General features: G+C 44.7%; 3 protein-coding genes across 3 annotated transcripts in view; 2 read left to right on the forward strand and 1 right to left on the reverse strand.

Annotated features, from left to right (window-relative positions):
* The window catches only part of LOC138961555 (transmembrane channel-like protein 7), a 96390-nt gene that overhangs the window by 7702 nt on the left and 63186 nt on the right, over positions 1-25502 (forward strand). The gene's annotated exons all lie outside the window — the stretch shown is intronic.
* On the reverse strand, positions 33-1457 carry LOC138961090 (uncharacterized). The gene is made up of 2 exons (XM_070332686.1): positions 356-1457; positions 33-112 (listed from the first exon to the last, which is right to left on the reverse strand). Exons 1-2 carry the CDS (start codon positions 1455-1457, stop codon positions 33-35), a joined length of 1182 nt encoding a protein of 393 aa, XP_070188787.1.
* Positions 5960-25502, forward strand: part of LOC138961091 (ATP-binding cassette sub-family G member 8-like) — a 31652-nt gene continuing 12109 nt past the window's right edge. The window contains exons 1-6 of the mRNA XM_070332687.1: positions 5960-5978; positions 6545-6780; positions 8006-8138; positions 8496-8619; positions 9300-9445; positions 16298-16532. Of these exons, the coding sequence (XP_070188788.1) occupies positions 5960-5978; positions 6545-6780; positions 8006-8138; positions 8496-8619; positions 9300-9445; positions 16298-16532 (893 nt within the window). The remainder of the gene's footprint in view (positions 5979-6544; positions 6781-8005; positions 8139-8495; positions 8620-9299; positions 9446-16297; positions 16533-25502) is intronic.

Here is a 25502-nt window from a genome sequence, read left to right on the forward strand (position 1 = left end):
CGTCTCCCACACGGGTTTGAGAACCTGAGGAATCAGGGTCCATTCCATGTGAAGGATCTGGTGTGGACGGCTAAGCTGATCGGCAACAATGTTGCACTTGCCGGGCACATGCCTGGCAGTCAGACAGACGTTGTTGACATCGCACCATCTCAGCAGAACCTCTGCCATCAAGGAGAGAGTCTGTGACCGTGCCCCCCCCCCCCCCCCCCCCCCCTGTTTGTTCACTGTAGTGTTGTCCGTGAAGAGAAGGACATGACGGTTCTCGACTGCCAAAGCGAACTCCGGGAGAGCCAGACATACTGCTTCCATCTCCAAGGCATTGATATGCCACGACGCCTGCTCGTTGGCCACTGACCTGCAGCCGTCAGATGATCCATGTGTGCCCCCCACCCGAAGTGGGAGGCATCCGTGAAGAGCTCTGATGTCGGAGGAGGAAGGTTGATGGGGACCCCCTGAAGCAACCACTCGTTGTCCGACCACTGTGTGGTGGACTCTTTCAGCCAAGGCCGGAGTGGCACGAGAGAGTCCCAGTGATGGTTGGTCTGGGACCAACGATCCCTGAACTGGCGTTGAAACTCCCTTTTGTGGAGCCTGCCCAAAGGCAGCAACGGAGCCAACGACTCCATCATGCCCAGGAGAGAAGTGAGAACCCTCGCCGAGGCATGGGAGCGTCTGAGCAAAGCCGAGAGGAGGGCTCTGAGCCTGAGGATGCGGGACATGGCAGGGCGTACCGTCTGAGACACTGTATTGAAATCCATACCCAGGAAAGTAAATTCCTGGGAAGGGACCAACTCCGACTTGAGGGAGTTGACAGAGAAACCAAGGGTATTGGCTTCCCGTACCAGTATCTGGGTATGTTGGTTGCAGACCTGGAAAGACGTGGGTAGAATCAGCCAGTACGCCCGGATGCGAATGCCTCGCTTCCTCAGGGACAGGCAAAATTCCCGCACAATTCGAGTGAACGCCCACGGGGCCAGTGAAAGCCCGAATGGGAGCGCCCGAAACTGTAGTAACTTGTCCCTCCATCGGAAACGCAACCACTTTCTGTCCTTCGGGTGAACGAGGACGTGAAAATAAGCGTCGGACAGGTCGACTGACGTCGCCCAATCGCCCGGTCGGATGGATTCGCGAATTGAGGCCGGAGTCTCCATGCGAAACTGTTTTGTGCGCAGAAATTTGTTGAGTGGGGAGAGGTCTAGGACCGGTCTCCCCCCTCCCGACGACTTGGGGATCACGAATAGCCGTCCGTAGAACCCCAGAGAGTCGTGGCGGAAGACCTCCTCGACTGCCTGCTTGGATAGCAGGCCGGCCACCTCCTCGTCCAATACATCCCTGGCCTCGGCCGAAGCTGGGGGACGAACCGGAGGAGGGGATCTTGTCAAGCGTGCAGGGTTGACTGCCCAAGGTAGGCGAAACCCCGACCCCAACACGCCCAACACCCAAGAGTTCGCAGTCATATCTCCCCAACTGGGGAGATGTGACCTGAGCCTGCCGGCTTGCGAAAACTTGGGGGGGATTGTGACTGGGTCGGGGGCCAGTCATTGGGGGAGACCGGTGTGCGGCGCCCCCTTGCTTGAACCTCCCTGACCAGAATCTCGGTTCTTGTGTGCACTCTTGTCTTTCCTCATCCTCCGGTTTGGACGGGGGTGAGGGCGTTGGCCCTGACCCCTTCTGCCCGTGTAAGACGGAGGTTCCACACGCTGCAGCTTAGGCACAGGAAGCTCTGCTGCGCGCTGTGGTGCCGCCCGTTTACCGCCGCGTGAGGAGGAAGACTTGGCCCGAGGCAACATGGCCTGAACCGCCAACTTGTGCAACAAGTCTTCCTTGTCATCTGTGCGTGAAGCACTGACGAACGCGGGCGCGGAGGGTCCAAACAGCGAATCGGCCGACGCCGGCTGCTGACGCAGCCGTGTGACGAAGTTTGCTTTTGTGTCCAGACCCGGTGAGGAAAGAATAGCATTAAGGCGTGCCAGAAGCACGCACGTGTGTGCCACCGCCAAAGACGATGCTGCAAAACGAATTGCTGCGGCCAAATGGCGCATAAGTGCGCCGACCTCAAGTGCGGAAGCCTCTGACGAGAAGGCCAACGGATTGGCCTTCTTGACGAATAGAGCCAAGGAGGCAGCTTCACAGAGAGAATCTGCGGCTGTAATCGACTCCAAACCCCACCTTATGTTATCCTGCCAATCAGAAAGAACCGCGTCAGGGAGCGAGGTCGCTAGTTTAGACGGGGGGGGGGGCCCGTCCTGCCGAGCAACTTCAAGTCTGAGGCTGCTATCGGTGGTGACTGGCTACACGGTGGTGATACACTGATTTCTGGCCCTGAAGGAGAGCGCGCGGGTAAGGCCGATAGCATAGCGTCCGCCACTGTCTTTGCCTCATTCAAGGCAGTGAACCTCGAAGCCGAGAAATCAACGGAGGAGAATAAATGCTCCGCATCAGAGAGAAGAGAGGGCTGCTGAACAACAGCAACCGTCCGTCCTGGGAGATATTTCTCGATCACCGGTAGGCAGGCCACAAAGTCGTCAACTTGGGCCATGGTGACGAGAGGGGGTGTATCAACCACAGGGACGGGATCTCTTGATGCCACGCCATCTTCGTCTTCGGACATAGACTCGTCCTCGTCAGAGGGGTCCTCACCCGACTCCCCAACAGCATGAGAGCTGACAGGGAAGGGATCAAAGTCCAAAGACTCACCCTCCAAAACCCCGGAGCCAGAGGGGTTCGTGGGGTCCTGCATGGCGCTGACCCCACCGGATAAACTGACGTGTTGCGGTGCTGTCTGCACCTGTAACCCAGCCCCTGGGGGCGCCACAGAGGATACTGGCATGCCCCTAGTCGAGGTTACCTCCCTTGGCTTCGATCGTATGCTATCAGCGCGGTCCAGAAAGGACGCAAGGCACTCGATCAAAGCCTCTCCGCTCGAATGAACGGAATGTGGGGGCACAAAGCCAACACCCTCAGGCCAGGGGCTCAAACCATGCACTCCCGACGGCCACCCCGCGAAGGGAAGGGCGTAAGGAGGCTGGGGAAAATACGGTGGAGGGAACCCACCCCCCGGGGCTGCATACCAACAGAAATTTGGGCAGCAGCTCCCGCCCCACCGGTGAAAACACCACCCCGAGTGGAAGAACCACTGTCGGGGATATACAGCGGGGCCTGAACCGCACGGCCTGCATACCCATGGGAAACCGTAGACGTCGTCAAACTCTGAGGGACTGAACCGCTTGCAGAGGCGAACGTCGGCGACAGCGTCAGACCCTACGTAGCGGTACCGCCACCAGAGACGAATGCTGTCGGCATCGTCAAACTCTGAGGGGCACGGCCAGAGACAGAGGCGCATGTCGGAGTCATCGTCAAACTCTGAGGGAATGAACCGCTAACAGAGGCAAATGACCGAGAGATTTGGGGGCAGGACCGCTGTTCGTGCAGTGGGGAAAATTCCCCTGAATAGCGAAACCTGCCGCGCCCGTCGGCACAGCGTCAGAACCTGCGTAGCGGTACCGCCACCAGAGTCGAATGCCGTAGGCATCGTCAAACTCTGAGGGGCACGGCCAGAGAAAGAGGCGCATGTCGGGGTCATCGTCAAACTCTGAGGGAATGAACCGCTAACAGAGGCAAATGACCGAGAGATTTGGGGGCAGGACCGCTGTTCGTGCAGTGGGGAAAATTCACCTGAATAGCGAAACCTGCCGCGCCCCAGGAACCATACGGACTAGCCATAGGGTGCGGAAATTGAGGCACAGGCAGTTGCCACTGCATTGGGTGTAAACCACCAGAAGCAACTGACTGTGTCCCAGAACCCGACAAGAGAGCTTGGGACCAAGCATAAAGCTCCCACGCTTCCTCCCCCGAAGAAACGGGCGGAGGGAAGGGGGGCTTATCTCCGACCGAGACTCCCGAAACAAAAGGTGAGGAAAAAGTCGGGGGGACTGAATGACGCACAGAGCAATCAGACAGAGAGGCGGTAGTAACCCCGGGGAAGAGCGAATCCGAAGAGGAGCCAGACTGAGAGAAAGAAGTCAATTTTGTCTGCTAACGGACACTGGGGCCAGTGAACGAAAGACAGTAACATCATCACCAACCTTCGATTTTTGTTTGTTGTTCTTCCCTACCTTATCCCCCTTGGGGTTGGAAGGAGGGGGGGACGACATCTTGAGACCGGGGTCCAACGCTACCTCGACGGAGATACGGCACAAGAAAAACCCCGGCGCTGGCGTAACACACTCTGCGGGCGGGGGAGAGGACGTAAGATGTACGGAAAAACAAATTCGCGCACGACCGACTCCTCAAAACTCCAAACGCAAGTAAAAACTTCGGAGCGCTGACCCCAGACCCCGCACCAAGCAATATGGCGGGCAGTCACCGGAAGAAGGGAAGAGTTGTATGCTGGGATGACCCAGGTTAAGGGAGGTCACCCACAAAAATCTTTGCCCAGAACTAGTTGGGACTTTGGGCTTAGGTTAGGTTCCTTGCGCCACTCTGCCCCATTTAAATCTGAGCATTTCCAGGTGAAGGTATGCGCTTGCTAGTAGATCAAGCACACGTGATGTATGGTAAGTATACTAATATAAAGGAAAATAGTTATGTATTTTCTCATTAGAGACCTGTATCAATTAGGTATATCATACATAGTTTTACTTTTGCAAAACTAAGGAATTACACATTTTGTTTGAATCACATAGAGAGATAGACAGAGGACAAAAAAATAATCTGAGAAAGAAACTCCTTTACAATTTTTACCATGTTTGAAATAAAATATCGCAAGGAAAAGCCATAATTTATCACGTCATGTGCGTGTTCCACACTCCACACTTGAAATGACGTGCTTTTATCCTGTTATCGGCTGCACGGAGCTTGGAAGTATAATTTCCATTTAAGGATCCAAATTTGTTAAGTTTGAGCATATTTTCGACGTCAAACTCCATAAAACTATGTATTTTTGGAATAAAAAAATAATAAGGAATAGACAGAAGTTGATTTTAAGTGTCATTTCCAAAAATAAAGATAGTGGTTATTTAACGCTTTTATTAATTTGTAAGCATAATTTTCAATAAAATACAACAAAACTATATAGTTTTAGATACAGGACGCAATAGGGAAAACACAAACATCTTCTTCTTCTACTTTGTTCATGGGCTTAGACTCCCACGTTCACTCGACATGTTTTTAGCACGAGTCGATTTTTACGTGTGTGACCGTTTTTACCCAGCCATTCAGGCAGCATACGGCGATTTCGGGGGAGGCATGCTGGGTATTTTCGTGTTTCTACAACCCACCGAACTCTGACATGGATTACAGGATCTTTTCCGTGCGCACTTGGTCACTTGCGTGTACACACGAAGGGGGTTAATTAAGTCACTAGCAGGTCTGCACGTAAGTTGACCTGGGAGATCGGAAAAATCTCCACTCTTAACCCACCAGGCAGCAGCGACCGGGATTCGAACTCACGACCTCCCGATTAGGAGGCCGACGTCTACCACCACGCCGCTGCGGGGTGCACTTGGTCGACTAGATGGACAATTGCTTCCCTTATTATATCACACCGGCCTTCTCACAATAAATACTAGCTGCCTTACAGTCACCTGGGAGCAGGTTAAATGCAACATTATTTACATCACAATCATTGAAATTTGTTTTACAGGTTAATGCAACATTATTTACATCACAATCATTGAAATTTGTTTTACACACTGGGGACCAAGTTTCCCCTCTTTTTACATCACTGGCGGTAAAACGCCCTCACATGTATGTACAGTAGAAAAAAAATATGTAAACACTTTTATTGGCCCTCACTTGCCCTGTTTACAGACCCGCTGTAAGCCACCAAATGTACCCTTACAGTGAATTTGTATAAGGTTATCGTGCGCCTTACTAGGTATCGCATAACAAACAAACAACCCAAAACCCAACATGTGCGTTGTTTTCAGACAGCACATGCCAGTAACAAAGATGAACAATGGGCATTTCCTTCCATGGTAACACATTGCACCATCTACAGACCTATTGTAAGCCACCAAATGTGCCCTTACAGCAACGTTGCATTCACGTCGAAATCAAACCAAACCACAACCACAAATTCACGTTGTGTCGACGTGTAATTCACGTCAATTTTATCACGAAAAATGCACCAAAACTCGACTTTCACGTTGTGTCAACGTAGAATTCACGTAATTCTTGACCTAAAATTTGACCTAAAATGTACGTTCCATTCACGTGGACATTACGTAAAAATGCAACGCAATTTCAACCAAACCACAACCACAACCAAAAATTCACAGAGAGATATGCCGGCGATACGGCATGGACCGATGATGATCAGAATGACTTGTATGATCATTTGATCGTTGATTTGTTTTCGAATCCGCTGTAGAATCTTCAAACATTCACCAGAAGTGTTTTTGTGGAAAATTGTGAGACACCACATTCAAGCTTCAGTCGCTATTTTAAAAATCGTTTAGCTCGTTAAGTCATATCTTGGTTGTTATGTTTGAGTTCTGAGTTTTTTCCCTCATCAAACTTTGCAGTTTCTTGTTTCACACAGGAAGCGGAAAGACGTCACTGCTTGACGTCATAGCGTGCCGCAACAAGTCGGGCAAGGTGACGGGTGACGTCATGCTGAACGGCGTGACACGCACACAAGACATGCTGACCAAGCGCGCGGCCTACGTACGGCAGGATGACCGGCTGATGGCCAGCCTCACTGTCCGAGAGACGCTCATGTTCGTCGCTCAACTCAAGCTGCCCAAGTCATTCGGCGACGATGAAATCAAAGCCAGAGTAAGTGACTGGGAATGGGACTTGCGCGACAGTCTTACTGGCAATCCGCTAAATCTGTTTAAATTGCGAAAGACCATTCACACAGAATCATAATCCATTGCAGTTTGTGTATATGTGTGTATAGCTATAGGCTCGTTATAAAATATAAATGAGATTCCCCTTTGTTTACAATGATTTATTTTCTTCGAGAAATGGCCAAAACCGTTTCGACAATGTTTGGAAGATTTAGGCTATCTTTAGTGTCAGCTTTTCTCCACCGCGGAAAAAAGTTTTGCAATTTTGCAACGACAAAAAAAGGCAGCAAAGCTTTCGACGATTTATAACTAAGCATTGAAGAGTCTCCAGAAATAGTTTAGGACAACGTAATGAACGTACAGCAATAAAATAAATGTGATAAGGCCTATGACAATCCGCTTGTAAAGAAATTACGTTTTTTGGGTGATGATCTGAATAATGCATTATTTAACTAAATAATGCATTATTTAGATCACACAAAAAAACCGTCACAGGGTTGCCATACATAAACATTATTTACTCATAAAAGATATTATTTGAATAATGTATTTATCAATTGATTATTTACTTAAGTAATGAATTGTTCAAAAAGCATTCTTGACTAAATTAGGCATCTCTACAGACCTGTCGGCTAAATAATGCATTACTTAACGTTTTTCGTTAAAGAAGGCATTATTACCGTCCCACGGTAAATAATGCATTATATAACGTCCCAAAATTACTACATTGATGTCATGGTGGTTGCACAAGCAGGAAACATGGATTAGGGTGTTCACTTGCCTGTGGCGAATGTAAAGAGATAAAGTTCAGTTCAGTTCAGTTCAGTTTAGTTCTCTCTCTATCTGTCAATCTTTTTCTCGTGCCAATCAAATGCAGAAATACCCGATAGATTTCCGGAAACCTACTGGTAGATTTTACCGAGTAAAATGTCAGTTTTGGCGCCCGTGTGGGCATTTTCTACCCGGTATTTTGATTAGCCAATGACGGAGCTTTCTGCTCGGTATCTCAGGTTCCCATTGGGCAAATTTCTACTGTTAAGATCCAGTGCAGAGATACCAGGTAGATTTGCTAATCAACCAGTAGATTCTACTGGGTAAAAAGTCAGCTCTGGCATTTTATAGCCGGGATCCACGGTATCTTTACAATGAATATACAAGCACAAGTGCATCATCTTTCAAGTTATAACCAGACTTGTGACGCTGTGTTGCAGGTGGACAGCGTGATATTAGAGCTGGGATTGATGGAGCCTGCAGACACACGTATCGGTAATGCCGAGATCCGCGGCATATCTGGGGGAGAGCGTCGCCGTGTCAGCATCGGTATACAGATGCTCATTGACCCCAGTGAGTCTTTTTTCTTCAGCAGAATCGATCGGTGAATTAGCTAGCACACACACACACCCACAAACACACACCCGTATGGCGAAAAAACAATGTGGCCTTTTTCTAATGCTTTTCCACGAAAAATGCAAACCCTTCGCTTTTGGACATATTCAATACTCATCTCCTGTTCTGAAATGATTGCATCTCGATTGATGCGAACACTACTTTTCTACGATAGGTCGTTACGCAAAAATATTGCCCCGTCACGCAGTGTCTCCGTCGCTACGTATGCTTTACGAATTTTGTTTAATTTTAATTTTAATTTTTAATTTTTAATTTTTTAAGCTAGTGCGATCTTGAAATAATGGTTTCTTCCAGGTTTACTGTTTCTGGATGAGCCCACGTCAGGTCTGGATTCGTTCACAGCCAGTCATCTTGTGTCCACACTATCTCACATGGCCCGCAACAGACGAACCATTCTCATGTCTATCCACCAGCCCAGGTAACTCAAGAAAGCGGGGTGGGGGTGGGTTTTTTTCGGGGGAGGGGGGGGGGTAGGGAGAGGGGGCGGGGGGCGGCGGCGGCTAGCGGCAAGATTTTTTCACATTCGTGCCAAAATTGCGCGTGGTCTAAAGCTTTCTTTCCATATGGCGAAGAGATGGTGGAGGGATTGCGACGAAAATGCTTGGCGACAGGCGAATTTTAGTGTTCGAGTGTCCATTAAAAGTGGCTCGGCAGGCGGATTTTTTTTTACATTTCCGGCTTGACTCCTGAGAATCAGTCGGTCAAAAAAAAAAGCACAACCATGTTTAATGTAAGGTCTACTATAACTATTTGAACTTACTTTTGTTGAAGAGGAACATGAAAAGATAAGAAATGAAATGATAAAAACACGATTTTATTTCAACGAAGTGCTCAAAAAGCGGAACGAACCCGATGCCTTTGACAACCTTTGAAGGAATTCTTGCCAGACGATGTGTAGTTCAGAAAATAAATGTAGTTGACGAAAAATTCCACCAGTCAACAGAAAAAATAAACCTGGTTGTAGGTAGTCTTCGGATATGTAAGTCACACGGCCCCCTGGCCGCAACGTGTTCGCGTCACTATATGGAAACGTAGCTTTATTGTTACAAGAACAAATTCTCTTCGAAGTCACAAAACAACGCCAATTTCTGTCCCTAGGTCCAACATCTTCGAGTTGTTCGACTTGGTGCTACTGATGTCAGGGGGACGCGTGGTTTACTTCGGGGAGGCCAAACATATGGTGCATTACTTCACGCGTCTGGGCTTCCCTTGCCCTCAGCTCACAAATCCCTGTGATTATTACGGTGAGTCTATTAATAACAAGAGGCGAAGGCTTCAAGGCTCACGTAAGAAATCGACAAACAGTAACACAAACTCAATCACTCCGTCACACATACACACACACACACACACACACACACACACACACACACACACACACACACACACACACACACACACACACACAGTAAGCATAGGTGAAACTGTGCAAGAAAGCGAGACCCTGGATCTGCCAAGTAGTCTCGGCCCGCTCACAATAACAATGACCGAGACGTTCAGTAATTCCTTTGCGTGACGTCTAACCCTCTTACGTCATAATGTGACGTCTTCAAATAGTTTCTATCACACACGTCAAACACTTTTGACCGAGACTGACGTAATCCATAGACTCGGAAATGTTAAAGTTTCTATCACACACACACACACACGCACGCACGCACGCACGCACGCACGCACAGACAGACAAAGTTTATCATCGCATAGGCTACACTTACGTGAGCCAATAATAATAATAAAACATTCTTCTATAGCGCTGTTCACCGCCACATAACAGTCTCATGGCACTTTACATTGGAAATCAAAATTCAACATTTAACATATAAAAAGTTTCCTCATAAGAATACAATACAAGCATTATTAGCTTACATTTCATAAACAACGACCACATACATCTTAAGATAATCTAGAAAATGTAAAAAAGATGGAAAATACATAAGATAAGACTAATAGACAAATAGTTACACATAAAAAGTCTGACATATAAAACAGAACTTACATAAAAGCGTACAGATCTAAAACAGAACGAAGATTTATTCCCCCCTCTTCTTTTTATATTTAGTCAAGTTTTGACTAAATATTTTAACATCGAGGGGGAATCGAAACGAGGGTCGTGGTGTATGTGCGTGTGTCTGTCTGTGTGTGTGTGTGTGTAGAGCGATTCAGACTAAACTACTGGACCGATCTTTATGAAATTTGACATGAGAGTTCCTGGGTATGAAATCCCCGAACGTTTTTTTCATTTTTTTGATAAATGTCTTTGATGACGTCATATCCGGCTTTTCGTGAAAGTTGAGGCGGCACTGTCACGCCCTCATTTTTCAACCAAATTGGTTGAAATTTTGGTCAAGTAATCTTCGACGAAGCCCGGGGTTCGGTATTGCATTTCAGCTTGGTGGCTTAAAAATTAATTATTGACTTTGGTCATTAAAAATCGGAAAATTGTAAAAAAAAATAAAAATTTATAAAACGATCCAAATTTACGTTTATCTTATTCTCCATCATTTGCTGATTCCAAAAACATATAAATATGTTATATTCGGATTAAAAACAAGCTCTGAAAATTAAATATATAAAAATTATTATCAAAATTTTTTTTCGAAATCAATTTAAAAACACTTTCATCTTATTCCTTGTCGGTTCCTGATTCCAAAAATATATAGATATGATATGTTTGGATTAAAAACACGCTCAGAAAGTTAAAACGAAGAGAGGTACAGAAAAGCGTGCTATCCTTCTTAGCGCAACGAATACCCCGCTCTTCTTGTCAATTCCACGGGCACTGCCTTTGCCACGGGCGGTGGAGTGACGATGCTACGAGTATACGGTCTTGCTGCGTTGCGTTGCGTTCAGTTTCATTCTGTGAGCTCGACAGCTACTTGACTAAATATTGTATTTTCGCCTTACGCGACTTGTTACATTTAGTCAAGTTTTGACTAAATGTTTTAACATAGAGGGGGAATCGAGACGAGGGGTGTGTGTGTGTGTGTGTGTGTGTGTGTGTGTGTGTGTGTGTGTGTGTGTGTGTGTCTGTGTCTGTGTGTCTGTGTCTGTCTGTGTCTGTCTGTGCGTGTGTGTGTGTAGAGCGATTCAGACCAAACTACTGGACCGATCTTTATGAAATTTGACATGAGAGTTCCTGGGAATGATATACCCGGACGTTTTTTTCTTTTTGTCGATAAATACCTTTGATGACGTCATATCCGGCTTTTTGTAAAAGTTGAGGCGGCACTGTCACACCCTCATTTTTCAATCAAATTGATTGAAATTTTTGCAAAGCAATCTTTGACGAAGGCCGGACTTCGGTATTGCATTTCAGCTTGGTGGCTTAAAAATTAATTGATGACTTTGGTCATTAAAAATCTGAAAATTGTAATAATATTTTTTAATATAAAACGATCCAAATTTACGTTCATCTTATTCTACATCATTTCCTGATTCCAAAAACATATAAATATGTTATATTTGGATTAAAAACAAGCTCTGAAAATCAAAAATATAAAAATTATGATCAAAATCAAAATTCCGAAATCGATTTAAAAACAATGTCCTTGTCGGTTCCTGATTCCAAAAACATATAGATATGATATGTTTGGATTAAAAACACGCTCAGAAAGTTAAAACGAAGAGAGGTACAGAAAAGCGTGCTATGCAGCACAGCGAAACCACTACCGCACTGAACAGGCTCGTCAGTTTCACTCCGTTATGCACAAGCGGCGGACTACGGTCATTGTGAAAAAATGCAGTGCGTTCAGTTTCATTTTGTGAGTTCCACAGCTTGACTAAATGTAGTAATTTCGCCTTACGCGACTTGTTTTTTTTCTACTCAAAACTTGCACATTTCACTCAAATATGTATGATCCTAACGATGGACATAACAGTTTTCATGTACAGCACCTCCTTCAGATTAATCTATTATAAATAAACATGTGTGTATGCTGTTGAAATATGTATTTAAAATGCATATCATTATAATTATACACACACAAAAAACACAGTATGACATCCACTATATCCATCTTGGTGTAACTTTGGGTCCGTATCTAGAATTAAGAAGAGAAAGAGAAAAAAAGAGAAAAAAGAATAAAAAATTCAAACAAGTCGCGTAAGGCAAAAATACATTTAGTCAAGCTCAATCGAACTCAAAGAATGAAACTGAACGCAAAGCATTTTTTCCGCAAGACCGTACACTCGTAGCATCGTCTGTCCACCGCTCGTGGCAAAGGCAGTGAAATTAACAATACAGAAAAGCGCGGTAGCGGTTGCGCTGAGGAGGTTAGCCCGCTTTTCTATATCTCTATTCTTTTTAACTCTCTGAACGTGTTTTTAATCCAAACATATCATATCTATATGTTTTTGGAATCAGGAACGGACAAGGAATAAGATGAAATTGTTTTTAAATCGATTTCGGAAATTTAATTTTAATCATAATTTTTATATTTTTAATTTTCAGAGCTTGTTTTTAATCCGAATATAACATAATTATATGTTTTTGGAATCAGAAAATGATGAAGAATACGATAAACGTAATTTTGGATCGTTTCATAAAAAAATAATTTTAATTACAATTTTCAGATTTTTAATGACCAAAGTCGTTAATTAAATTTTAAGCCTCCAAGCTGAAATGCAATACCAAAGTCCGGCCTTCGTCGAAGATTGCTTTGCCAAAATTTCAATCAATTTTATTGAAAAATGAGGGTGTGGCAGTGCCGCCTCAACTTTTACAAAATGCCGGATATGACGTCATCAAAGACATTTATCGAAAAAATGAAAAAACATCTGGGGATATCATACCCAGGAACTCTCATGAAAAATGTCATATAGATCGGTCCAGTAGTTTAGTCTGAATCGCTCTACACACACACACACACACACACACACACACACACACATACACCACGACCCTCGTCTCGATTCCCCCATCTATGTTAAAACATTTAGTCAATAAAATCAAAATCAAAATTTTATATTTCTGATCTGCAATTGTTTTTCGAATAAAACAAAAAGAGGCATTGAAGCCTTTGTTTTTTACATTTAGTCAAGTTTTGACATAGAGGGGGAATCGAGACGAGGGTCGTGGTGGACGTATGTGTGTGTGTGTGTGTGTGTGTGTGTGTGTGTGTGTGTGTGTCTGTGCGTGTGTGTGTGTAGAGCGATTCAGACTAAACTACTGGACCGATCTTTATGAAATTTGACATGAGAGTTCCTGGGAATGATATCCCCGGATGTTTTTTTCATTTTGTCGATAAATACCTTTGATGACGTCATACCCGGCTTTTTGTAAAGGTTGAGGCGGCACTGTCACACCCTCATTTTTCAATCAAATTGATTGACATTTCGGCAAAGCAATCTTTGACAAAGGCCGGACTTTGGTATTGCATTTCAGCTTGGTGGCTTAAAAACTAATGAATGAGTTTCTGGGAATGATATCCCCGGACGTTTTTTTCATTTTTTCGATAAATACCTTTGATGACGTCATATCCGGCTTTTTTTAAAAGTTGAGGCGGCACTGTCACACCCTCATTTTTCAATCAAATTGATTGACATTTTGGCAAAACAATCTTCGACAAAGGCCGGACTTTGGTATTGCATTTCAGCTTGGTGGCTTAAAAACTAATGAATGAGTTTGGTCATTAAAAATCGGAAACTTGTCATTAAAATTATTTTTTTATTAAACGATCCAAAAATAATTCCATCTTATTCTGCGTCATTTTCTGATTCCAAAAACATATAAATATGTTATATTTGGATTACAAACAAGCTCTGAAAATTAAAAATATGAAAATTATGATTAAAATTAATTTTCCGAAATCGATTTAAAACCAATTTCATCTTATTCCTTGTCGGTTCCTGATTCCAAAAACATGTAGATCTGATATGTTTGGATTAAAAACAAACTCAGTAAGCTAAACAGAATAGACATAAAACGTGCGTGTGTGTGTGTAGAGCGATTCAGACTAAACTACTGGACCGATCCTTATGAAATTTGACATGAGAGTTCCTGGGAATGATATCCCCGGATGTTTTTTTCATTTTTTGATTTTTGGATGTGGATGTAATTTACGACATGTGTTAGCAAAAATCACCGAAAATATGCAGCCCCTAAAATATGGAACTCTCTCCCATATGACATCCGCCACATTGACTCAACCCCTTCTTTCAAAGCAGCTTTAAAGACCCATCTTTTCAAAATCTATTTAGATCCCTGATCCGCTTTTTCAATACCCTGTACTATCGCTTCACGCTTGTGTTTGTGTGTGTGGGTGTGATCGACTGCGCTGTGTGTGCGTGTGTGTGTGTGTGTGTGTGTGTGTGTGTGTGTATGTGTGTGTGTGTGTGTGTGTGTGTGTGTGTGTGTGTGTGTGTGCTATGATATAGTGATTTAACATACTATTTTTCTTACTATGTACTTAGCTTTAACTTGTGTGAGTGTGTGTTTTTCTTTGGATGTTGTTGTTTGTATAATTAATGCATTATGGCATTTACACTACTGTAAGAACTAGGATACTATTTATTGTAAACATGTATTGCATTGTTCAGTTTGATGTAAAGCGCGGAGAGCGTGGGTTAACCCCATGGTTCGCGCTATATAAGCTTGCCACTATTATTATTATTACATACAGAAAAGCGTGTTATCCTGCTCAGCGCGACCACTACCTGTCGATTTCACTGCCTTTGCCACGAGCGGTGGACTGACGAAACTACGAGTATGTGGTCTTGGTGAAAAAAGCTGTGCGTTCAGTTTCATTCTGTGAGTTCGACAGCTTGACTAAATGTTGTTATTTCGCCTTACGCGACTTGTTTATAAATACTTATGCACATTTTAGCAACCAAAATTATACGGTTCAATTCTTTCGACAGAGTTGCTTGCATTTGTCGATTTTTAACACCAAACATATTAATCTCTTGCTCTGTTAACTCTATTTGTTTATCCAGATGTACCCAAATATAAAATTCTATCTGTTTCCAAAACTCAATCACCACTGGGCAAAAGAAAAAAAGTGTTCTATATAATCATATAATCAACGCTATTACTACAATATGAACAGACATTGTCCTCCACAACTTGCATTTTACATAACATAATGTTTGTGGGATAAATATTGTGAAGTAATTTCCATTGTAATACACGCAACCTTGTCTCTTTAACCGATTCAAAACTAATCAGCCAATCTTTCTTATCAATTTCATAATTAAATTTCCTCCTCCAAAAGCCAATTGCACACGGTTCAGCAACTTTCATACTTACTAATTTTTTTCTAAACTGTTGTGCGCTTTGTACTTTCTTACCACGATATGAGGGGATATCCATCAAATCAATTTCTTTCTTTCCGTGCATCGTCTTATTCATTACATTCAGAACAACAGCACGAACCATGTTATATTCCAAAATTCTCCGTGGGGATTTTCTTAAAACATCACAAATGAACTGATAGGTAACAAATTCGTTTCTGTATAAAACATCATGTACACTATTAAGACCCTTTCTCGCCCAATCTTCAAAATACAGTACATTTCCGGCGTAAGCAAAACATTGGTTATTCCATAAAAGCGGATTAAATAAATTATCATCAATACATAAGCCTACGTTGTTATCAAGCCAGGTTTTCAAAACAATTTTCCAAAATTTGGATTTGACAAGTTCACTCCCTTTTAGTGTCCGAAAATGAACATTTGAATAAAAACATTCACATTTTGAGCCGTACATTGAAAACACTGACTTTGGAACACATTTCCACTTATAATTGACCCTTGCAGGTAGGTGGACTGAAAGTAGTGTGTGAACAGAACAGAAGCAATTCTGTCTGTTTACAACCGCATGAAAGCAGGAAAGAGATCGTCGTCAGATTGAATTACAATAACATTAACATGCTTCCATTTGAAACTTCTCGGTCTTCATCGGGGATTGACGCCCTCCCAAAGTCTAATTGAAGCCCTAATTTTTTTTGTGACAAAAATATGACATTTTACACATATCTTGACAGTCATTGTTCACCTCGACCACTAGCGCTGTCTCGGAGGAACAATGACTGTTTCGATCTCTGTAAAATGTCATATTTTTGTCAAGACACCAAATAACGTATAATATTTTTTTCCAGTGGACCTGTCAACCCTCGACCCAACGTCAGAGGAAACGGAAGAGAGCACAGCCGAGGTGGTGAGACACTTACAGCAAGTCTACTACCAGGATGACGTCATGGAGGCGAATGGCGTCATGTCGGGCAGTATCAAACCAAGCAAAGACGACAGGAGAGGTTCACCGGGTAATTTGGAGCTGCCAGACGACGGCGATATATACCCGGGACTGCGGAGACAGTTTTCCGTCTTGTTCAGGTATTAGAACTGATTTTCACATTTAGTATAGTATGTGCCCCACTAAACAAAGCAAGTCGCGAGGGATTCCCCACGTGAGTTGCAATAGAACGTTGTGCCAATTTCTTAAGTACACTCATAATGCGGTTAGGCGTGTGTTGTACCGTTTTTTGACTCAAAACTACGTCTATTTACATCCCATGCAGGGCCTCAGGAAGTCTGTTTACAATGGGTGTGTTACGTGCATCCGAGCTTGAAAGTAGTCCGATCATTTAATGTCCCAGTTCCCAGCTTCTGTTGTAATCTGTGCTCGCACCTTATTATGAATTATTTCTAATGTGCCGACTGTTAGCAAATGCTCTCAAAAATGATATCAGCATGAGCTGGATCAATTTTCTCGACATGTCTGTTATCATTTGCTAACAGTCAGCATATTAGAAACTAGATGAATACCCGCTTCGCCGGGTACGGCTTCGCCGGGAAGAAGTAGAGCCGAATACCCGGCTTCGCTGGGGAAACGCCGGCTTTGCCGGCGCACCGTACGAAGGAAGGGAGATAAACGCGCAAAACACTGGAGAAGATAAGGAAGAGTAATACCCGGCTTCGCCGGGATGAAAGCGTTGTGGACAGTGACCTTCTAAAAATAGTAACGGGAATATGGATTGAGCGTTGTGGACAGTGACCTTCTAAAAATAGTAACAGGAATATGGATTGACGCCACACGAAGGAAGGGAGATAAACGCAAAACACTGGAGAAGATAAGGAAGAGTTAATGGGAATGGATCTGGGAAGATGAACAGAAAAACCAAAATCGGTTCAGCGCTGCGCGCTGAGAGCACGTGTTGAAAATTCTCATCGACCAGGTTGTGTCCGGGGTCTACCTGAATATGCCCACCAAATTTGAAGCAGATCCCCGTGCATCGCGAACAGACAGACAGACAGACACTAGTCGTATATATATATATATATAGATAACGGTTTTATTACCGTCTAATTCGACCAAAAGAAATTTCGAAGCGACCCCGCAAATTAAACGGAACAGCCACAATGCGAACTGGATCGCTCATCTATACGACTAGTGTCTGTCTGTCTGTCTGTCTGTTCGCGATGCACGGCCAAAGTTCTCGGTGGATCTTTTTCAAATTTGGACACCGTATTCAGCTACACCCCGGACACAACCTCATCGATGAGATATTTCAACACGTGCTCTCAGCGCGCAGCGCTGTGCGCGCTGAACCGATTTTGTTGTTGTTGTTGTTGTTGTTGTCGGGATCCACTACCAGTAACTCTTCCTTATCTTCTACAGTGTTTTCAGCCGCGATTATCTCCCTTCCTCCGTGTGGCGTCAATCCATATTCCCGTTACTACGTTACTATTTTTAGAAGGTCACTGCACGTTACTATTTTTAGAAGGTCTCCAGTGTTTTGCGCGTTTATCTCCTTTCCTTCGTGCGCCGGCGAAGACGGCGCAGCCTGGTATTCGGCTCTACTTCTTCCCGGCGAAGCCGGTACCCGGCGAAGCGGGTAAGTCAAGTCAAACAGTTTATTTACCAAATGCAAAGCACAGGATTTTGTTATGGTGTATGCATTAAACTTCACAAAACTTCACACTCCTTCCACCCGCATATATCATAATAACTATGTACAGATAAAGTGTTCAATTTCACTGGGCCTATTTACGTGTGTATACCAACCAGACAGTTCAAAACGGACTGGTTGTTCTTTTAGCACCAATTTGACAGGAGTAATCACAGGTTGCATGGATAAAGATAAATGAATTCCCTAAAAATCATATCTAAAAATATAGTCATCAATATAATAAATCCGAGTACATGCTAACACAGTTATTCAAAGGACACAACCCTTACATCTATTAAGATATTTCATTTAAGGATACTCGATCCATTTCAAAACTTTAACTGACACATATCACAGATCTAACAGATCTAAGAACGATCCACCATTGAGGCCGCAAGGACTGCCTCAGGAAAGAAACTGTTTCTGAAACGAGAAGTCCTGCTCTTCAGAGCGCGGAAGCGCTTGCCTGACGGGAGGAGCTCGAACAGATGGCTGGCTGGGTGAGATGAGTCTGCCACTATACCCCTAACTCTCTTTGCTAAACGTGAGCTGTACAGTGAGGCGACTGACGGAAGTTCGCAACCCACAATACGAGACGCTTGTCTGACAATGCGCTCCAGCTCTTCCTTGTTCCTAGCACTGGCACCGCTAAACCACACGGTGACTGAAAAACACAGAATGCTTTCTACAGTGGCCCTATAGAACTGCTTTTGGATGGCTTGGTTCAGTCTAAATTTCTTCACCTGTCTAAGGAAGTGAAGCCTCTGCTGACACTTCTTGATAATGGGCTCTGTGTTTTTGTCCCATGTGAGGTCGCTCGAGATGATTGTGCCTAAAAATCTAAAGGAGTCGACCTGCTCAACACTTACACCGTTGATCTCCAAAGGGGTGAGTGCGAGTTTGTTCTTTCTAAAATCTACAATCATTTCTTTGGTTTTAGAGACATTGAGCTCTAAGTTGTTGTCAGAGCACCAGCCACCAGTTCCACCTCCTCTCTATACACACTTTCATCATCTTTGGAAATCAGCCCCTCAACTGTCGTGTCATCTGAAAACTTCAGAACCAGCACAGATGGATCTGATGATACACAGTCGTTCGTGAAAAGTGTGAATAAAAGTGGAGAAAGCACACACCCCTGGGGTGCCCCTGTGTTCAGCGTGGCTGAGCAAGAGTATGAACCGTTCACCTTGACTACCTGTGGACGGTCTAAGAGAAAGTCTAAAACCCAATGACAGATGGACGGATGTACGTTCAGGGCTGACAGCTTGTCAAACAGCATGTGGGGGATAATTGTATTAAAAGCACTACTAAAATCGAGAAATAAGATTCTAGCGTATGAACGTGGCTTCTCCAGATGACGCAGGATGTGGAACAGACCTAGCGCTACAGCGTCCTCAACCGATCTGTTTGCCCGATAAGCGAACTGGAGAGGGTCACGTGAGGCACCAGTGCATGCCTTTAAGTAGGACAGAACGATCCGCTCAAAAACCTTCATGGCCACTAATCATCTAGTACATATATATAATATACGGCTTCTCTGTGTGTTTGTGTGTGTGTGTGGGCAACACCTGTGGATTGTAGAGTTCTGTTTGTGATGGGGTCTGGCGGCTTTTGTCTGTCTGTATGTTCTGGCATTTGAGAAGCCATAACAGATAATATAGGGCTTAGAAATAAGCTCTAAAATTCTCAATCCCGTTTGAGAGGACTTCGCCTTCAAAGGTGATTGTGCTGAACCGCCACGCTGTCTGTCTCTGTCTCGCGATTCACCCCGGCGAGGCCGGGTATTCCTCTAGTATCTGATACACCGATTAACAGTTCCGCGGCCATTTTGGAATTGTGCATGCGCAGATCGTTTTTCGAGAGTTTTTTGTTCTTCATCTTCCAGTGCATATCACTTTTGCGAGTAAGTTCCGGTGATTTGAACGCTTAAGAAAGTGCACTTTTATAGTGATTTGCAAAATTGGGACCCCCATATCCGAAGTCGGTAACCTCACCTACATTACTGCAACCAATTATTGGGCAAGTGTATATGCCACTGAAATGGATTGAACTTGAAGTTGATGCTAGAACTTTGATGGAAATGAACCGTCCAGTTCACTCGCCTTCTCTATCAACATGCTTTGCCGTGCAGACAACACGAATGTTACTCGACGAAAACGTTTCGGACAATTAGAATCGCTTTAGGTATCACGTGGGTTTCCTTCTTTCTTCCATGTAGCGCTGGAACTGTGAACTGGTGTATTATGCCCGTCAGTCAAAGCTTTCTCGTGACCTTGGTCAGAGTCACTCACCTGACGTGATGAATATTCACAGGTCAAATGTGTTCACACAACACTCTCACAAGATAAACCATGTTGAACATGCGTTTCGTTGCTTCGATATCTCTTGTCCAACTGAGAGTGACAGGTTTCGAAAGGACGCTAGAGAAAAAGGAAAATGACATAAAGATATAAGCTTATTTGACCTAATAGCGTGGGGAGCCTGTCCAGATTTATGCTTAGACCCAAAACAAATGGTTACAGAAAGTTTTTTTGTTGCAACGCATTTAGATAGCCTGTCTCAACATTCCCAACGAGTTATACCGTTGGCAGCCTCTGCATAACTTTTTTATGACGGTTTGATTACGTCACATATAAAAACCCTTGTTTCTGCCAATAACGCCGCAAAATTCCACTCTACGCCGCTTCATTAGCCTACCATCATCTATAAGGAACACTTTATTAAGCCGGTGGACGGACAAGGGTCAAGTGTATGTGCAGACCAAGAAACGGTATCCATGTCCCACCCCCGTGTCACCACAGTAAAACGTAAAAGACCTTGGTCATTCTGCTATTAGTGCAGTTAGCTGATTACACCTTAACACGCGCACACCTGGTTAGCACCACTCTTGTTGCTGCAAGCTTTCATTTGGAGGAAGCTACCCGAATTTCCCAGCCCTGGGATAATAAAATAATGAAAATGAAATGAACAATAACGCATTGCAATGCGTTGTTCACGTACGGACGATAAAAGAAATACGCATTCTTTAATATGACTATACCTATTCCTATCCCTTTGTCTTCTTCAGCAGAATACTTCCTAGGACGGCTTTCATTCAAAGTCATCTACAGGTGAAGAAAAGAGTGCATAACACAATAGGCCTACCTTTTGAGGAAAACATGATGGTTACGATGTTTCACTCTCGATTTCAAAAGACGGTAGAGGCGAGTTGCAGCAGCCAACACCGCGACATTCCCCACATCCAGATGTGCACTCTAGTCCGTGTTTCCTGCAGCTACACCGCTTTGTGTCACAACCACTTTTGCATGTGCAGCGAATCACCTTTAACACATCGGCTGGTGCTGCCGGCAGATCTGTTGTCACTGGAACAAGGATGCCATGCTCAAGTTTCCAGCCGTAGTCCGTGGGATCCATGGCCACATTGAGTCCCATCCATTCTTGTACTTGCAAGTACACTCGCATGCTGTGGAATCGGGCAGCTGCTGAGGTGGGTGGCAGAGTGTGAACTTGCACAAACGTTGTTCCAACAGCTACCTTTGAACAGAAGAGTCGGTAGCGAAGTTCATCGAGACCCTCTCTGGAACTACCGTTGTAGAGCAGCACTAACGCCTTTTCACCTGCTGATAGGATATCCTCTAAGGTCGCATTGTCTTGGAGGAACATTTCAGCAAGTGTTTGCAACTGTAGGTTGTTTCTGAGTTTCTTCATCGAGGCTGCTTTTCCGACGCCATAGGGCCTAGAGGTTGTGTCGCTGCCGGTAAAGGCGTGGAAAAACAGGAGCAAGTGGCGCACGTTGCCAAGAGCCGCAATCAGCTGTTTGATGTTCCAGAACTTTGAAGATTTACCGGCCTGTTTGTCAGAAAAGAGCAGGATGTCATGTGCGTCTGCACATGCATGATGGCCTAACAATACCAACAGATCCGTGTCTTCGGCAATTACTGCAGTGACTTTTTCTCTGGCGCAGTGTGTTGCTGAGAGGACTATTTGCACGTCAGCGTCTGCTTTGGCATGGATAACTGTGCAGTTTTTTTCCAAAGCTGTACCAAGTGCACAGATGAAACGCTGTTTGTTCTCTGCGTTTGCAAGAAACTGCTCTTTTGTGGATCTGAGAACCATGTCCGGTGAGAAATGGACAGCAGCCCCTCTACGCCCTTTTGTCCTCCGCAGGTGAGTCATGTCCTTCGTTGATGGCCCAGACATATAGCCATCAAAGACAATGACAGCATGTGGGTACCGGGAGTTGACGAACTGTGTATAACCATCTATGATGCTCTGGAAGGTGTTTCCCCGCGTCCACGATCCTTGCAGCCTTTGAAGCAAAGAGCCTCCGTCAATGACGAACTGTACGTCGGCAGGAAAGTTTGAGCTGGGAGAACCTGCATGGGCAATAACCAGCTTCCACAGTTCATCCGCCAGGGTAGCTTTGTTCGGCTGTCTCAAAAATTCATGGGATTCAAACAGGGCTGAGGGGAAGCTGCACAGTTCAAACTGAAAGAGTTCTTTCTTGTCCTCGTATGTTGTGTTTGCCACTGTTATGAATCTCTGGAAGAGAAGCTGAGGGTCGACTGTGATCGAATGTCCATCAACCTTCAGTGACTTTTTTGTTCCCAGTGTTATGACTTGATCCTTCTTTTTTAAGACGAGATCCGACACTGTTTTCCCTTCCATGGCCTGCATTATGCCACACCCGACCTCTCTGGCCTTGGTAACGTTTACAGCCGCTTCCCCAACAACTCCAGTTGCAATGTTCCTGAGGGCCTGATCATCAGCAAAAGGGTTTCTGTCCAGGAGGTAAGACGTGATAGCCATCATGTCTTTTGTGTCCCGAGCTGTTCTTGCTGACCCCATTTCTATATGCTGGTCACTTGAAAGTCGCCGTGTGCCTGTGACTTCTTGCATGGCATTGTTCACCTGAGCGCAGGCTGGCATGGAGAGCACCCACTTTGAACGCTGAAACTCAGTCATGCCTCTCCCTCTTGTTAGACCACCTGTTGTCTTTGCATCCCGCATCAGGGTCTGTTCTATCGCAAGATCTGATGAGATCCCAGCCCATTGGCGGTCACTTCGTCTCACAACGTGATTTCCTTCTGTGAAGCTTTTGTAGACATCAGGACTGGTTTTGTCAAGTTGGTTCATCATCTGCAGGTACAGATAGGCTGACTTGGTATACGAGTTGTGTCCAGCTGCTGCTAGATATGGCAGCATCTCCTTTACAACAGAAAGGTGAAGAAACCAATCTCCCGTCCTCTCAGCTTTCAAAAAGCGCTTCAAGATGTCAACCATTGCCATGTACAGTAACCAGAGTTCACTGGTTTTACTGCAAAATGAAAGTGTTCTTTCCTGTAGTTTCGTTCTGATTGTGACAAGATGTTGGCTGTTCTGGATCGACTCTGGAGTCAGCTCTCCCCTCAGAAGTTGGTCATGAAGAGAAGAAGCAGCCTTCAAATCTTCTCTACCTTCGAAGTCACGCAGTGCATCTCTCACTATTCCCTTCACATCAGAGGGGAGCTGGGAAACTGGTTCTAACTCTAGAACACCGTGAAGCTGCACAGCAGTGTCCTTATTGATGCTCAGTGCGTCAACTTGGTTCACATTGAGTTCAGACTCGTAAGGGGTCGAAAGTGTTCCTGTCTGCTCATCTTGCGTGTTTTTATCTCTATTCTTTTCTGTGTCACTTTCGGGCAGTGGCAGTGGCACACGGAATATGTCAGACAGCAACAGCATACTTAGTGCTGCGTCAACAAGTATGTGTCCTCGAACGGCACGCAGCACAGCTTTCCCTTGAAGCATGTTGCTCGCTGCGTTTGGTGCGTACACAGTAGACAGCACTTCATGAAGACCCGTTTCTTCCATCAGATGGCCAATACACGCCAGGAAACTCATTTCCAGATGGAAGGGTCCAAGGCGAAGGACAATGGCTTTAAGGTCGCTGCCAACTGGCTCACTGGAGATGATGCCAAGAGCTTTCCACCATAAGGGTTGGTCAAATGTCAACACAGGTGTCGTGTTGCTGCGCTTTGCCTGAGCACTGATGAAATGCAGGGTAGAAAATATGCACGTGGTGTCACTGGGATTCATGTCGATCATCGGCATAAATATTATGGATGACTGTCCTGGATATCTGCCCTTGTGGATGGCTTGCATGAAACCAGACCAAGATGGTCTGTCGGGTTGCAACAGCCAGCAAGCTTTCCACAGCAGATCCACCTTTGATGTTACATCTTCTACAAACACGTTTTCAAGATGTTCAAATTTCAGCTTCAGCAGTCCATCACACGCTTGTCTGTTGTAGTACTGAATGTCAACTTTAGCTCTTTTCACTATTTCTTCTGGCTTGACGTCAGTTCTTCTTCTGATCCTGTCTGTTTTTCCGATGGTGGGAGTGACAGTGGCGATCATTCCCATTCCATGAAATGTGTTGCACCCGTCAAGTGTTGCTGTGTTGTGGTCAAGGTTGTCTGCGATATATTGGGTAAAATGGCCATCAACTTGAAACGCAACGTTGTTTTCTGAAACGGCAGCATTCATTTCATAGGTCAGAACCTCCTTGTACGATGAACAGAATCCCAGAGAATACAATGTGTCAATGAGAAACTTTGAATCATAACAGTGATGCATTTGCACAGCTAGTCCGATCTGTAGGGGACACAGCAACAATCGTGGGCGAGATGCCTGCATAATTGCCTGTCCAATCGATGAGACTTTCACGCTGGTTTCCTTTCCACTGAAGATGTTTTCAAGAAGAATCTGTAAGGACTTTGGAACAAACTCTAAGTTGGCGCCACGAGATGAAATGTCATCATCACTGGGGTACATTGCACGGGATGTCGGCACTGCTCTTATGTCATTCTTTAGCAGTTCTGCAGCGGTTTTGAGAATCAGCTCTTTCTGTGCATCCTCATCTTTGACCTTTTTTGCATAAAAGTTATGAAGAATTGAAGAGGCCGTCTTCCTGAATGTTACGACATTTGACTTGCCGTTGACTTCCGTGACGATGAGCTGCTCACCAAAATAATTTTGAAGTTCTTGTTTCATCGTCGGGTGGCTATAAGCATCATCTGTAAACTCCTTCATTTTGATAATCAGGTCGTTCACTGTTATCTGTTCGTTTTCATTTTGAACCAGGTAGGTAGCAACTTTCTCAAACGCTTCAGCTTTCCTCTCATCTTTCGGTCGACCAAGTTTCACCTGTTTGTTGCCTTGATGCGACTGAGTAAACTGTGGTGGTCTTTTCCTGCTCCGAAAGCAAAGACTACAGTTTTGATGGTAGACTGCATCAGCAGCTGGCAAATCTGATACAAACTCCAGTCTGCTTCGTACAATGTCTGCCCATTCATCACAGCGCTGCGAACAAACTTGAAAAATTGTGCGTTCAAAGTCAAGTGTCCTAACTGGATACACTTTGGGACCAGAG

This window comes from Littorina saxatilis, linkage group LG3 (assembly GCF_037325665.1).
Source record: "Littorina saxatilis isolate snail1 linkage group LG3, US_GU_Lsax_2.0, whole genome shotgun sequence".
NCBI classification, from domain to species: Eukaryota; Metazoa; Mollusca; class Gastropoda; order Littorinimorpha; family Littorinidae; genus Littorina; species Littorina saxatilis.

Bases quoted from the DNA above. Each gene is read 5' to 3' on its own strand.
- LOC138961090 (XM_070332686.1), bottom strand. From the start codon at position 1,457: ATGACTGCGAACTCTTGGGTGTTGGGCGTGTTGGGGTCGGGGTTTCGC. The intron at 113-355 runs GTCAGTGGCCAA...TCTGACTGCCAG, and splicing joins GGATCATCTGACGGCTGCAG to GCATGTGCCCGGCAAGTGCA.